General features: G+C 38.3%; 1 protein-coding gene across 2 annotated transcripts in view; it reads right to left on the bottom strand.

The window, feature by feature from the left end:
* lamb4 (laminin, beta 4) overlaps nucleotides 1-16,047 on the bottom strand; it is a 107,124-nt gene that overhangs the window by 80,189 nt on the left and 10,888 nt on the right. For both annotated transcript variants that reach the window (XM_028812511.2, XM_028812512.2), the window contains exons 2-3: nucleotides 15,472-15,527; nucleotides 6,321-6,478 (exon numbers count right to left, since the gene is read on the bottom strand). In XM_028812511.2, the coding sequence (XP_028668344.2) occupies nucleotides 6,321-6,478; nucleotides 15,472-15,508 (195 nt within the window). In that variant the 5' untranslated portion in view covers nucleotides 15,509-15,527. The remainder of the gene's footprint in view (nucleotides 1-6,320; nucleotides 6,479-15,471; nucleotides 15,528-16,047) is intronic.

Genomic DNA, 16,047 nt, shown 5'->3' with positions numbered 1-16,047 from the left:
CATTCAGCTCACTAGGACATGATACCTTTGGGACTGAGGTGATGTAAGATGTTTTCCAAAGCCTCGGGACTCTCCCCTGTTCTGTGCTAAGGTTGAAGATGCGCTGTAGAGGACTCCCCAGCTCCAACGCACAGGCAGGCCTTCAACAGTCATGGCGATACTCCATCTGGACCCACTGCTTTGCTGGCATGAAGTCTCCTCAGCTCTCTGCTTACCTGGGCTGCTGTAATTGTGAGTGGGGGAAAACTCTCTCCTATGCTGGTATCAGCAGAAGGATGGGTGGATGATGCAGTACTCTGAGGTAAGAGTGAGAGTGGGTTAGGGTGGTCAAACCTGCTAAAAAAGTTGTTCATCAGGTTTGCTTTCTCCCTGTCTCTCTCGATGGAGGCACCCCGCTTCAAGCTGCAGCCAGTGATGATCTTCATCCCATCCCACACTTCCTTCATGCTGTTATTCTGCAACTTTTGCTCCAGTTTTCTCCTGTACTGCTCCTTTGCTGGCCTGAGCTTTGACTCGGGGTTCCTTCTGCACACGCTTGAGCTCATGCTGATCACCACCTTTAAAAGCCCTTTTCTTCTGGTTCAAAAGGCCCTTGATGTCACTTGTAATCCTTGGCTTGTTATTAGCTTAGCAGTGTACTGTTCTTACTGGAACTACAATGTCCATACAGAAGTTGATGTAGTCAGTAGTGCAGTCAACAACCTCCTCAATGTTCTCACTATATGATCCCTGCAGGATATAGAGGCCTGCTCTGCCTCAGGGGACCACTTCCTGAATGAGCTTGTGGTTGTAGGTAGCTCCCTCACTCTTGGTTTGTAGTGAGGCTAAAGCAGAACCAGGTTATAATCTTCTTTCCCAAGCACAGGCAGCAGGGTGGCGCTGTATGCGTCCTTAACGTTTGCATACAGTAAGTCAATAATTCTATTTCCCCAGGTGTTACAATCCACATACTGGGAGAAGGCAGGTAATGTTTTGTCCAGCGTCACATGGTTAAAATCTCCAGAGATTAGCACAAGCGCCTTGGGGTGCTATGTTTGTAGTTTAGCAACAGCGGAGTGGATGATGTAACAGGCTTTCTCCACACGTCCACGCAAGGAGGGATGTAAACAATAACAACAATAACGTGTCCAAACTCTCTGGGCAAATAATAGGGATGCAGACTTACGGCCAACAGTTCGATGACCCTGTAGCAAGTGGAGATTTTGACGTTTACATGTCCAGGGTTGCACCACCTTGGGTTCACATAGAGAGCGAGTCCTCCTCCTTTCCGCTTCCTGCAGGTATTTGCGTCTCTGTCCGCTCTATCTGTGCTAAGCCCAGGTAGCTCCATGTTAGCATCTGGGATGCTAATTGTTAGCCATGTTTCTCAAAAACACAACAAACTGTATTTTCTGTAGTTCCTGACATTTTTCACCAGCGCAGCCAGTTCATCGATCTTATTTGGTAGTGAGTTCACATTTCCCAGGATCACAGAAGGCACAGAAGGCTTGTATCGCCACTTCCTCGCTAGCTGCTTAGCCTTCTTACCTCGTCAGGTAAATAGGGAACCACACCGGCCCTAGAAGCGCTAGAAGTTGACTACCTGAAGTTGACTACCTGAACAGACGAGTCTCTGCGTGTAAAAATCCATGTCCAAGTAGTAAAAAGTGTCCAGGAAACGAGTCCACATAAAAGAAAGCTGTAGTCATTGGTAGTATGGCTGGGACAAACCTTTAAGCTCTAGCCAGGAACTTCTTCTAAGAAAAGGCCAGCTGAATCAGAAACAGCCTTGGAAACCCTGCTGCTGTCAACTCATCCTTGTTTGCCTAGGACCTCTTCCATTTCCATCGTATAAAACAAAACAACATTTATTTAATATCAAATTAAAGCTTACTTCATTTCAAAAAGTACATTTATGGTTTCCTAAATCATTCCCAATTGTATGTACATCTGTTAATTCCATACATACTCTTCCCCAAATTTATGACTAAAGTCACATTTATCTGTTTGTATTCACATTTAAAAGGAAATTTCTAATAAATTGCTGCAACCCTCACCAGGAAAAGCAGTTGAGAAGGTGAAATGAAATGAGATTTCCATCAGATCTCTGTTTCTTATGCCACAATATCAACAAGCATTTCCATCTCTCCTGGGTAGCTGCAAATCCACTTTTCAATACCTTACTCTACCTTCCCTTCTAACTCCTTTTCCACACATTTTCTCACCCACTCTATATCTCATATTACATTTTTGTTTGGGAGAATACTTCCTGCATTCCACATTTTCTTTTTTGCCATACTAATCAGCATCCTGATCAAAAAGACTTCCTTGACCCCCTTACACCTTCTCAAAGGCCCACTCCTCTCAAAACCTGTATGACATCTGATCTGCAGCCTGTATCATTCCTACTAATCTCTCAAAATCAGCCCACACTCCTTGTGCCCAGCTATGCTCCCCAAACATGTTCTTTTGTGGAGTGCATGCATAAAGTGGTAAGGTGAGAGGCTGCTACAAGTAGTGCACTGATGTTATGATGCCGATAATTTTCTTCTTCTTCTTTCAGCTGCTCCCATTAGGGGTTGCCAAAGCAGATCATCTTCTTCCATATCTTTCTGTCCTCTGCATCTTGTTTTGTTACACCCATCACCTGCATGTCCTTTCTCACCACATCCATAAACCTTCACTTAGGCCTTCCTCTTTTTCTCTTGCCTGTCAGCTCTATCCTTAGCATCCTTCTCCCAGTATACCCAGCATCTCTCCTCTGCACATGTCCAAACCAACGCAATCTTGCCTCTCTGACTTTGTCTCCCAACCGTCCAACCTGAGCTGACCCTTTAATGTACTCATTTCCAATCCTATCCATCCTCATCACATCCAATGCAAATCTTAGCATCTTTAACTCTGCTACCTCCAGTTCTGTCTCCTGCTTTCTGGTCAGTGCCACCATCTCCAACCCATATAGCATAGCTGGTCTCACTACCGTCCTGTAGATCTTCCCTTTCACTTTTGCTGATATCCGTCTGTCACAAATCACTCCTGACACTCTTCTCCACCCATTCCACCCTGCCTGCACTCTCTTTTTCACCTCTCTTCCACAATCCCCATTACTCTGAATTGTTGATCCCAAGTATTTAAACTCCACCTTCGCCAACTCTACTCCCTGCATCCTCACCATTCCACTGACCTCCCTCTCATTTACACACATGTATTCTGTCTTGTTCCTACTGACCTTCATTCCTTTCCTCTCTAGAGCATATCTCCACTCTCCAGGGTCTCCTCAACCTGCTCCCTACTATCGCTACAGATCACAATGTCATCAGCAAACATCATAGTCCACGGGGACTCCTGTCTAATCTCATCTGTCAACCTGTCCATCACCATTGCAAATAAGAAAGGGCTCAGAGCTGATCCCTGATGTAATCCCACCTCCACGTTGAATGCATCTGCCACTCCTACTGCAGGCCTCACCAGGATCACACTTCCCTCGTACATACAGTCTTATGAATACTTATGTACATGTGCTTTCTCAATTTTTTTATTTTTAATAAATTTGCAAAAATTTCAAGTAAACTTTTTTCACGTTGTCATTATGGGGTGTTGTGTGTAGAATTCTAAGGAAAAAAATGAATTTAATCCATTTTGGAATAAGGCTGTAACATAACAAAATGTGGAAAAAGTGATGCGCTGTGAATACTTTCCGGATACACTGTATACACTTTTATCAAAAACTCATGAAGTGTAATGAGAGTATTGAAGAAATATTAATTAAGGGTTTAGTATACTTTACTTATGCAAATACATACTTGGTATATGAGTGTGCTTATAACAAAGCTGTTCTGCAACATATCTAAAAAGATATAATACAAGTCACAATTAATAAAAGGAATTGTCAATAATTGTGCATTTTTAAAACATGTATGTTGAATTCTATTAGATACTTTTACTAGTCTGAGTGCAAAAACTGCCGCCTTTTAGTGATAAAGAGTAAGTGCTAATCAATTGCAATAGTTTTTTCTATATTTCACTTTTTTTCAATATAAATCCAAAAAAATTGTCCATAAAGATAATCTACTAGGAATTGCAGAAGTATAATAAATTGTTAGGCTATCTATATTACTAAACGAAGGTTGTATATATGCACGGTTGCCAGAGGCCAGAAGCACCACAAGCACACGCGGACTGCGCCTCAGTGCCCTAGAGTCAAACCCAGCGGCTTCCCAGAGTCAGTAGGTGGCGCCCAAACAACACAACACAACCTGTAAACTAAACTTCAGGTCACAATACAACCACCGCCCGAACGAGAACATGCACACCACCGCATATACAACCTTCGTTTAGTAATGTTTATATATATGCAAGGATTGCAGATGCCAGAAGCAAGCCGTGCACAATACAACCGCCGCCCGAACGCTAACGCGCACACCTTTTTGCGTCAGCTACAACCGGTGTAGCGGCTAATTTGTTGATAAATGGTCTGACATGTCACTCCAAGCTTCCGGTTCCAATCACGGAAACATCGGTTTCAACTATGAAAATGCAAAGTGACAATGCAAATGAGATCTGTCTGGCAAAACTATTGATTTTAGACGAATGTACAATGGCATCCAGTCATTTACTCAATACCATTGATAAACTTCTCAGAGCGTTAATGGATAATAATATTCTGTTTGGAATAAAAGTACTTTTATTAGGAGGAGTTTTTCGACAGTGCTTGGCTCTTGTTCCGCACACCATGCGTTCAGCTATTGTTCAGTCCAGTTTGAAATACGCAGAAAATTGGCATTACTTTGAGAAACTAAGCTTGGTAGAGAACATGCGGTGTACAGATCCAGAATATACCAATTGGTTGTTGCAACTAGGAAATAGAAACCTTACCAATGTGTTTGAACTTCACCTAGATATTATTCAAATCCCTCACATCTTTATTTGTGACGACCTGGTAACAAAGGTTTTTGGTGAAACAATATCATTACACCAGATACCACTTAGGACGCACCGGGCTATATTATGTCCAAAGAATATTGATGTTGACCAGATAAATAACCAAGTGATTGCATTGCTTCCTGGAGAAAGCCACGTCTTTCTAAGTACTGACAGTGTTGATTCTGAAGACGAAACTGACCATCTTAATTTCCCATTAGAATATTTAAACACTATTAACCCGGCCGGATTACCACAACACAATCTTAACCTTAAAGTAAGGACAATAGTCATGCTATTAAGAAACCTTAATACTAAACAAGGTTTATGCAACAGTACACGGTTGGTCATGAGAGAAAATATTATTGAGACATAAGTGCTTACGGGATCCCATACTACCAGTACTGTTTTGATTTCCAGAATTGACCTTACAAGTTCTGACCTGGAATTACCTTTTAAACTTAAACAACGCCAATTTCCCATTAACGCTGTATTTGCCATGATGATCAACAAATCCCAAGGACAAACCATGGACAAAGTAGGCATTTACCTATCTGAGCCTGTATTTGGACATGGACAACTTTATGTTGCCTTTTCAAGAGTTTGGCGTTCATGTGATGTTAAAGTGAAGGTTTTAACTACTCCATACCAGGGAGAGCTAATTCAATGACAGGAAACCATCTTTACCAAAAATGTTGTTTATAAAGAAATTTTTGATTAACTATTTTGAATTTACCATTTTATGAATTTTTTGTTTCCAATTTAATTCATTTAAACCTTTGCACTCCAATATTTTTTTTTACTTATAAGTGCAGCAACTCAAAGATATTTTGTACTTAAATGATATAACAATTACATTTCAATTTTACTTTTAATAAATTGGTTAATTTTAGTATAAATATATTTATTTAATTAGATGAAACTTTCCCAGGACGCTCCCACCCTCCATCATTTTTCATCCCTCCAAAGATCGGCGGGAACAGAAAGTGATTGCCATTCTTGGATTTGTGATTCTTTAGAGAATCGAGGGTTTACTGGTGTTTTTATATTCTAACCATTATCAACTTTAGCTTGCACAAAACTGGGCTTCTCCCCCACATATATTTAAATCAATACCCTCATGATGCCAGGTTCATTGTGGATGAGGAACTCAAGTGACCTCATCACCTCATCTGAAAACAAAATTCTGACTGGGATGCCAGGGCATTGATGGGCATGCTAAGCTAAATGCATATTTCTGAGATGTGAAAAGAAAACTGGAGCACCCAGGTGAAAACGAAAGGAGAAAAAAATGCAAAATGACTGTACTAAGACCAGCCTCCAAGAACTGTAAAGTAGCAATAGCTAACCACCCCACATTTTGTAATATTGTTTTAAATTCTTGTAGAAAATGTTAAAAGAGCATTGGATTTCTTACTAACCTCTAGATGACCAAGGATGCAATATTTCTGAGGTCTATTCAGGCCACAGGTTGATGTGGCAGACAGCTGGCCACTTCGTCCAATGAGGAGATCTCCAAGTTGTGGGTGACAAGAATTTTGACTACAGTCCTCCTGAGCAAACACAGCAGCAGCCAATACTAGGAACAAACAAATCTAAATCTAAGGTAACTGAATAATACAAAGCAAAGCAAGAATTTATTTTTATGATATAATGATAAAGGAGTCAGCCTTTTCTAATCCTTCTCTTCCCCCCTCACTGTTGAAAAGCTTTTTATAACTTATAAAGACTTCACAAGGTAGCAGAAAAAGAAAATCCTACATATTTGGGATCAGTTCAGTACATGAATATCAAACATCATATGCTTAGATGTCAAAGAAAAAAGTTAAATATTTTCATTATGTAATCACTTATGAATTACATGTGATAACAGGTGAGCAAAGAAGTGAGAGGCATTCATGCTTTGATACCTCAGTTGGGGGGCCATGCAATGTTAGCAGCAAGCTATTATTACTAAGATTTTTTCAATGAAAAAATTACTGTTTTCAAGGTATATTGGATTTATACTTTTACATGTCTCAACAGTACTATGGTGAATTTTGCAGAGTGACTCTGCTAGTAAAGGGGTAGCTGGGGAGTAGAACATATGAACAGGAAGTGGCACTGCCTTTGTGCATACGTTATAATGATGCACTGCTAATGTAAACCTCCATGTTAAATCAAAAATCATTGTGAAGGAATTCTCCTTCCACATGCAAGATTGACACAATTTGCATAAGACATCATAAGAAATCGTGTGCCACTATATATGAACTTCCAGTAATCATTAATCTCTCAAATGATATTCATCCTGTGGTATTTTAAAATTTGAGACCAAATTTTCCTGAAAACACAGGTGATGTGTTATTTTTTTCCTGTAGTTGATGAATTACTTATCTATACAAAAATTGCTTTATGCCGGAAATATGGAAGAAATTCTACAAAATGAGTAAGAATAGTTGACTCAAACAGGACCTTCTTCCACCTTTACTGTTGAATCCCATATGTCCTACTTCTCACTTTCCTCCATCATCACTAGTTGAATATCTCACTAACATTATTACCTGGTTCAGCAATAACTATCTGCACTTTCTCAGTCCTTCTATCTAGAAATTTGCAGAGTATCTTAACATCATTATTTAGAAGTGAAAATGATCTGTATGATGCACATTGTAATTAGTCCTTACTTTTCTTTAGAAAGACAGCAATTAATGCTTGGCAAAAAGTTTGAGGTAGATTTTTTTTTGTCACCAGCTTCTATAAATATTGCTAATAATAGTGGAGCTAACTTATTTGAAATTTTTTATAAATTTCCACTGGGAAGCCATCAAGACATGTTGCTTTTCCACTTTGGAATGAGTTTATAGCATTCAGTAATTTTGAGAATATTTCAGTTCTTGAGTATCTATGATGCACTGGTGAGAAAAAGGAGAATGCTGTTGAGTTTGGATGTAAGAATCTCCATGGGTCTGATAAGTTATGATCCATTATAAACTGATTGTTTTTGCGGTATTAGATGTTATCACCACTGTAGTTGAAAACCTATTCAAGTGTAGGTTTAAAACACAATTAAAGTCTCCAGTATAATTTCATTAGTGTTCATATTGGGGACAGATGCAAATACATTTTGGATGAAACCTCAATCATCAACATTAGGTGCATAGATATTTATTAAAATGACTTTAGATTTAAATAAATTACCCTTTACCATGACATATTGCCCTTCAGATACTGTTTGTGATGCTACAAATGTTTATCCCTCATGTGTATCCTTCCACACCTCTAGTTTTCTTTGTATACCTGGGGGGTATTTTCCGTACGTCGCTTAAATCATCCGAGATCAGATGCCTCATCTTGGATGAGTTAATGCCAGTGGAACTCATCCAGGATAAGTCGGTTTTTCAAACGCAGCCGTGTAGTAGATTAGTTTAGCTGGATCTAATCGTCCGAGATGAATGCGTGTACCCTCGCTGATTGAAAAGCCCATATATATTGAGTCTAGAAAACATGATCAGCAAGTCTTTGATAGGCTGTAACAAAATGATGAAAGAACAGGCGCATTTTTTTTCACACAAGCGGAGCAAGACCTTTCATTCGAAGGACATGAAGAATTTCAAGATTTAATATGCACAAGGGGTAACACTGCAAAAGCAGCCCAAACCAGAAAAGACGGCTGGCAAAAAGTGGCTGACAAATTAAATGCGTGTGCATTGTACTTACTGAAAGCAGCGTTTCATTTCCTATGTGTCAGATTAATTATTATTTAATATGTCATAATTCCAGATCAAACGTGAGCACAAGGAGAACACGGGAACAGGTTAAAGTGAAGTACAAGAATATACTTCAAACTGGTAAATATTGGTATATAACTATTTAAAGAATTGTTGACATAAAGAATCATATATAATGTAAAGAACATTAATTTTAAAGCTAATAAGAAAGCAGACAAGCAAAAAACAGGTGGAGGTCCTCGTGGTCCAGACCTAACCCCTGCAGAAGAGTTGGCTCTCCAGCAAAATGCCCATCGCCCTGTTTCTGAGGGCATTCCACGGGGAAGCTCCTTCTCAGAACCAGTGGCAGGATGCAGTGGTCACTTCATTTCTGGTAAAGGATGGTCACTGCATATATTTGTCATCGATGTGTGCCATAGGTATGTTCCATATAGCCCTCTTTTTTTGTTGGGACAGTTGCAGGGAATGTCATATCCCTAGAACCTGTGTCTGACCAACGAGATATTGACAACGGTCAACTATTTGATGAAGGCACTGTGTCTGATTATTCATCAGGAGGAGAGGTACATTTTCCAAATAATGTTTGATCAAACTCTACTGTGATCAGTCCCATGTGCCCCATTCACATTTGTAAATCCTGGGTAATGAGAATGTTAGGCTGATTGTGAGATTCTTTATGGAACTGTGGGTGTTTTTACCTGTGTTTTACCTACCTGCAATGGCATGAAACACCTCATTTATTGTCTGCACACGCAGGTGTCCAGGAAACACAATGAAAACCCGAAGGAAATATTTCAGAGCCAAACAAACTTTACGAATTGCCTGGCAAACTGCACTTTTAGATAGATTTTCCGCATCGCCTACAGTATATAAAAAAGTGCCGCTTGCAAAAAACCTCAAAGCAATGCATACTGTCTGTGTGGTTGTGAGAGCCCGACTTCGCCAAGTTTGACTTCGAATATAAGGTCCTAATAAATTTTTGAGATACAATATTCCCCCTCGGCTAAAGCGGTATCTTTCGAAAAGAATTTCCTCCGGGAGCAATAAAGGATCTTGCCGATCGCGCAAACCCCTCTCTATATGAAATTCTCTTCTTATAATTTGCGTACCGATATCAATTGGTTGCTCATTCATGAACGGTGAAGTCATGACTGAATGAATTCCACACATGGATACTGATTAAGTGTGTGAGCTAATCCTTGTTTACATAGAACAAACCATAGGTTTGAGGATTAGGATGTGTTGCTATGACAACACTTCCAGCAAGAGTTTTGAAAAACCGACAGATCCAGGATCAGGCCAAATCATCAACAATTATATCCGGCTAAACGGGTAATCCACATACAAAAAATACCCCCATGGAGTGAAAAATTTAGCCAATCCATTCTCTCCATCCATTCACTGTTTGGTCAGAGAGACACTGCTTCTGAACCTTTTAGGAAATTTTGTATTCTTAAGTAAAGTTATTGTTTCATAAAATAGCTTTAACCTTGATTTCATATTATTGCCAAGTATTATGGTTAAGGAGCCTATTATTACGTTGGCACTTATAGTTGTTGGGATGAAAGAGATGAATAAGAAATAACTTGCTGTCTTTTTTCTCAACCTCCCAGCCCTCCCCCATTTTCCCTCCCCAAGTGAGGCTAGCCAACACTTCACAGATTCCCAGTCCTCTGACATGCCAAGAGACAGGGCACATCCACAACAAACAAACTCCGAGCAGTGGTGTGGTAAGGTTTAAAACTGAGTTATCTTTAGTATAGTACAGTACAGTACAGTACAGTCCAGAGACAATAAACCTAAGGAAAGATGTTAAACAGACCCCTTAGGAAAAGGAAAATAAAAAGGGAAGGAAACTTTTAAGTCTAATGACACTTTAAATTACTAGTTACTTAATGGTTACTGAAATATATATATATATATTTAATAGAATAAATTTCAATATACAGGTAAAATTCCGTTACAACAAACTTCCAAGGACCTAAAAAATATTTCATTGTAATGAAAATTTTGTTGTAATGAGATTCTGTATTTGTAGCTATAGTGCTTTCTTTAACTTGCGTCCAGGCGTCTGCAATCATTTCAATAGCTTCTTTCACATTCATTTTAATCTTCTCCTGTCTACAAGTTATGCTGACGAGAATTTTTCTCAGCATTTCCTTGCGATAATACACTTTCACGGTGCAAATGATGTCCAAATCCAATGGCTGAAGCACTGCTGTGCAATTGGGTGGGAGGAATTCAACAAGAAGATTATCTAAATGCGGAAGCATGTTGTGGGCAGCATAGTTATCAATCAGAAGCCGAATCATCCTTTTCTTCTTTTTCATATTGTGAGGTTTCTGAACTCTTTTGGGATCCTAGAAACGGGAACGTCACACTGAAGTGAGTCCCGAAGTGTGATTGCCACGTCTGTGTAAGATTGTTTGTCTGTTGCTGGGGCAGGGCAACCACAGGCTCACAACGATGCAGTGAGGCTTCACAGAAGCGAATCCTAAAAGACTGGGGTCGCGCTCTAAATCTCTGTCTTACACCCAAAAATACGAGGCTGAGTCTCAGTACTTTAGCAAAACCAGCTTTATTCAGCTTGAAACAGGAACAGCATGGTTATTTATTGTAGCGGGATCTGCCACTCTCCTATACACAGACACAGCAGTCAGGCAGGGTCATGGCCAGGTTAGTGGCCAAGTAATCCTGTTCCCTGCATTTACAATGTTCCTTGCATCACCCATCGAGTTTGCTTTGGTGGAGAGATGCAGCAGAGCTGTGAGCCTGCTGTTGCCCTGGCAACATATAAACAGTCTTCCACAGACGCGGTGATCGCACTTCGGGTCGCTCTTTGGCGTGTTGTCCAGTTGGGGGAGGTCCCAAGAGAGTTTAGAAACCTCACATTTTCTTGAATGAGTGCCGCATTAATAGGAATGTTTCTTGAACAAGCATCACTTAACCACATGAAAATGGCTTTTTCAACGTCTTCAAATGCAGCAGTTCGCATACATTTGCAACCCGAGATTTTTCTTCTTTTTTTTTGATCGGTCTTTCAAAAAAGTTGACAGTGTCGATGGCAAAATTCCGAATTCACTGGCAATGTCTTTTTTCTTTTTGCTGAAAATATTTTAAGTTTTTTTTTCTAATGTGAACTGTTATCGTTTTTTCGTGTCTGCCGTTTCTATAGGAGGGTGACAATGAGTTAAATTCCAATTGATGTTTTTCAAATGTTGACGAGCAATAAGCAAAAAGTATCACTGAAAACAAAAACAGCAAAAAAACAGTACAAGGAAAGTTCGAAGAAAGACATTTTTTTTACAATATTTCTGTTTGGGGGATTGTTGTGCACAACTGAGCAGCAACCACAGAACTAACCGCTCTGTGGATGATTCATTCAGGTATTTCAAGGTCTTTTGGGCACTTCGTTGTAATGAAAATATCTGCTGAATGTACTTCATAGTAACAAGATTTCTATAGACTCGTGTCATATGGGGAAACTGTCGGGACCATAAAAATACTTTGTTGTAATGAAAATTTCATTGTAAAGATATTCGTTGTAATGGAATTTTACCTGTAGTAACTGAAAAAAGTGGCCAAAAAGGAAATAAAATGTATAGTTATGGCAAATGTTATTATTATAAATGGATCAAGTTGTAAGCAGAATCTTTTTTGCATTACCAGGACACAATATGACTCATGTTCACATTTTAGATGATGTTGGGATCAGTCTTTCTACCTCTTTCTCTCCTTCTTCAGAAGAACTAAAGATGAAGAACTGGCCATCAACAATCACTTTCAATTTAGCTGGAAACAAGAGGCTGCAGCTGATTTCAACTTTGTGTAAGGGCTGTTTAGTGCTGTAGAATGCAACTTGTTTGGCAGCTGTTGAAGGAGAAAAACCTTGGAAAATATGAATGATGTTATTTTAAAATACTGTATAATCTCCTTTTTCTGTCTGAGAATCAGCATCAAATTTTCTTTAACCTATAGTTTGTTGAAACAGAAAATCAGGCTTCTTAGTTTTGAGGCATTTGATCCTCTTACGCCATTACCTGCTGAGATCTCAGTTTATGATTTAAAGTCCTCTCCAATTATTTTAGAAAATAGTTCTGCTATGAATTTCATTGATTTGGACTTTTACAGCTTTCAGGGAGACCTTAGATTCTGATGTTGTTCTTTCTGTGTCTATCTGCAAATGCAGCTAATTTATCACCAGCACTTTGCATTCAGATTCTACAGCAGTTGCTTTTTTGTCAGCGGTGGATGTCAATGTTCAAATTCTTCAATACAAGTCATAAACGTTTGCTTAACTTCTAGATGAGCACCAAGTACTCTTATTTTATTCTCAGTTTGTTCATATTTTCCTTTATTTTTGTTCCTAGATTTTTTACTTCAAAGTTATTGTTTAAATGTACCTCCTGAACTTTTAAATCCTGAACCAGCTTGTCTGTTCTGTCTATTCTCTTCTGTATATCCTTCTTTATATCTTCCTTTGTATCCTCTTTTGCATCATTTATTTTTCAAATATAACACAGTAATCACTTCCTTCAGCTCAGATAGCTCGTTTCCATTTACGTATCCTGTTGGAGCTGATGCTGTTGACTGACAAGAGAGTTTTGGTAGTAGTTGATAGCGAGGATATAGATGCCATGCTCGGTTCAGAATTATTGAGATCTGCAAATTCTCGTTGCCAACCTCACTAGCAGGTTTGCTCCCACATTTGCTGTCGGCTGGAGCAGATGCTGTAGCATGAGGTGCTGGCTGATCCATTCCTTCACCTGTCTCTTCCAACTCTGTCTCTAGCAGGCCATAATGTGAACTTGAGACCAGCTTAGATTTTCATGTAACTTAAACTACCTTTTCCTTCTCTTTCTGACCCCTTGGTCTCCTGCTCATTCTTTTAACATATTTGTTATTAAATCCTCTTGGGTTGACTAAATAAAGGATATCTCAGATAGATAATAAAAAAAGCTAAATAACATTGGCACACCATCTCAGATGTCCATCTCTCACAATGGACGAGACCAAAATCACCAAACTATCTGAAACTTAACTGAGACAAACCATCTGCTGAAAAATTGATACTTGTTCAACACAGAGCTGATGTTCCCTTCCTGTTTATGTTCATTAGCCACCTTCATTTGCACTTATTATTACCCACATGGTTCTTTTACACGCCATTCTTATGATGACTACATTTTTGGTTGTGTATTTTTTTTCTATCTATCTATCTATCTATCTATCTATCTATCTATCTATCTATCTATCTATCTATCTATCTATCTATCTATCTATCTATCTATCTATCTATCTGATTTCTTTTTAATGATTCAACACAGTCTTTTTATGTGTTGAAACATGCTTTTACTATAAGTAATCAAAAACAAGAGGATATTACATCAGCTGAATTATCACAAAATGTTTCTTTAATCTGACATATTTCTGTTCATTTTTCATTTGATATAATATATATAAATTAGTTCAATTAGATGGATAGATTGAACTTTATTTGTCCCCAGGGTAGAGACTCAAATTTCTAACCTGGAAAATCTGTTTATATAGATCTCAAAATCTTTGAACTACCAATGTTAATTAATATTACAATTTTCATTTGTTTCATACTTTATTAAAATTGTTAATTTCATTGAAATCTAAAAGTTGTAATTAGCTAGTGTTTACTGACAAGACAGAGCAACCCAGTTTTCCTCAAAGTGATGTTTTTTATGTGTACAATAAATTCTAAGGGTATGATAATAAATCAACTACCAAAAAAAGCTTTGGCATGGATCTCTTGGCATTTACAGAGAAAACTACAACATAATCTTTTGAGCCCCCAAAAATGATGGATCTTAAAAAGAAATAAATAAGCAAATAATATTTAGTGGATTCAGGCTTTCATAAAATGGCTGGATATACCATGACAGTGTGAATTGCTGTTGTTCTTAAAGTGAATTATTAATACAGGCTATGTGTAGAAAATATTGCTCCAAAATTACCATTTGTGATTTCTTACTAGTCGTGAAGAAATATTTTAAACAGTTTTTCTTTTAGCAATACAGTATGTTAGTTTTACAAAATCAAAAGCGCTTGACAAACTAATACAAAGTACTTAAAAAAAGCAGTAGAGCATCTCTTTAAAGTTCCATTAGCACTTACTCAGCTGAACTGTCACTTAGTCTGAGTGTCAACAGAATTTGAGGATGAGTCTTTCATTTCAATTTCACCGCCTGCATATAACAAATGAAAGAATTTTCCCTTCTGGCTTTGCCTGTTTCACTGTGGTGGAAACATGTCAACTGTAAGATGTAAATATTTGTAATGCTCAAGAATGCATTCTTTCTTGAAAGGATAAACGTGTACCTCAAAGGTACCTGTATTAAGGAGGGAATGACGGTTAGAGCTGCATCCAGTGTAGGGAATATTTGAAGGATTTGCCCCACTTTGTAGTTCTAGTAGTAGTGATTTTGCAACATGTACAGAGTATAGTGAAATTCCTTCTTGTATGTCTGGCATGCAATATGCCACCATTTTCTAAAAGCAAAAAAGTAATTTGCTTATCTCTATTTTATCTTAAAGAAATAGCTAAATAGGTATTTTAACAACTAAAAATATTCATCACTTTACATGCATAGTGAAAAGTTTCACTTGAAGAATGATAATGATTAGAATGCATATACTCATGGAAATGACATAAAGCTATTAAAATGAAAGGCAGCAGATTGGGTAACCAAGTGAAACATCCTATGAAAAAAAAAGAACTTAGAAGATGGTACATGATCCTCAAAGTAAAGTAAGAGACACTTTCCAAGGAAGGGTAGTCCACAATGTCTGAATATACTTCATGAGATGAATTATGCACATATCATCTACTTACCAAAGGTAATTAGCAGCAAAATGGCCACCTCTCTCATGATGGCTAGTTACCATAACCTAAAAAGAAAACCAAATAACATACATGAATATACCTTTTAATGCAAAATAAGAAATCATCAATAAAACTAATTAGTGCTACTCTGTGGTTACAACTGCAATTTTGTTACACATACAGCATAGGCAGACCATAAGAGAATTTACCCCTAATGACTGATTATGTTGTGTGCCAGCCTTACTGGGTACACCTTCCTAACAGTCAATTATTCTTTCACTTATTCTCAGGACAAATGAAATAATTGCACCATGGGAGTATTAAAGACTACTGGTTCATTGCAGTCAGGCTGTGGGCAATCAGTCTTTGCACATTAGTGGGTTTCTGGATTTCTGCTTAATGGATTGTTTCATTTTATAGTAGAAATGTTTGTTGAGACTGAGATCTGTTGACATGGGAGACCAATGCAATAAGCTAATTTGCCAATAGGTTTCGGAAACCTATTTATTTGGTTCGTGTTTGTTTGGTCCCTCCTGTCACTCGCTATCCAACCTGCAATGGGCCTGCTTCAGTACTCAGCTGCCG

The sequence above is a fragment of the Erpetoichthys calabaricus genome, chromosome 1 (assembly GCF_900747795.2).
Source record: "Erpetoichthys calabaricus chromosome 1, fErpCal1.3, whole genome shotgun sequence".
Lineage (NCBI taxonomy): Eukaryota > Metazoa > Chordata > Cladistia > Polypteriformes > Polypteridae > Erpetoichthys > Erpetoichthys calabaricus.
This window is presented reverse-complemented; position numbering and strand designations above follow the sequence as displayed.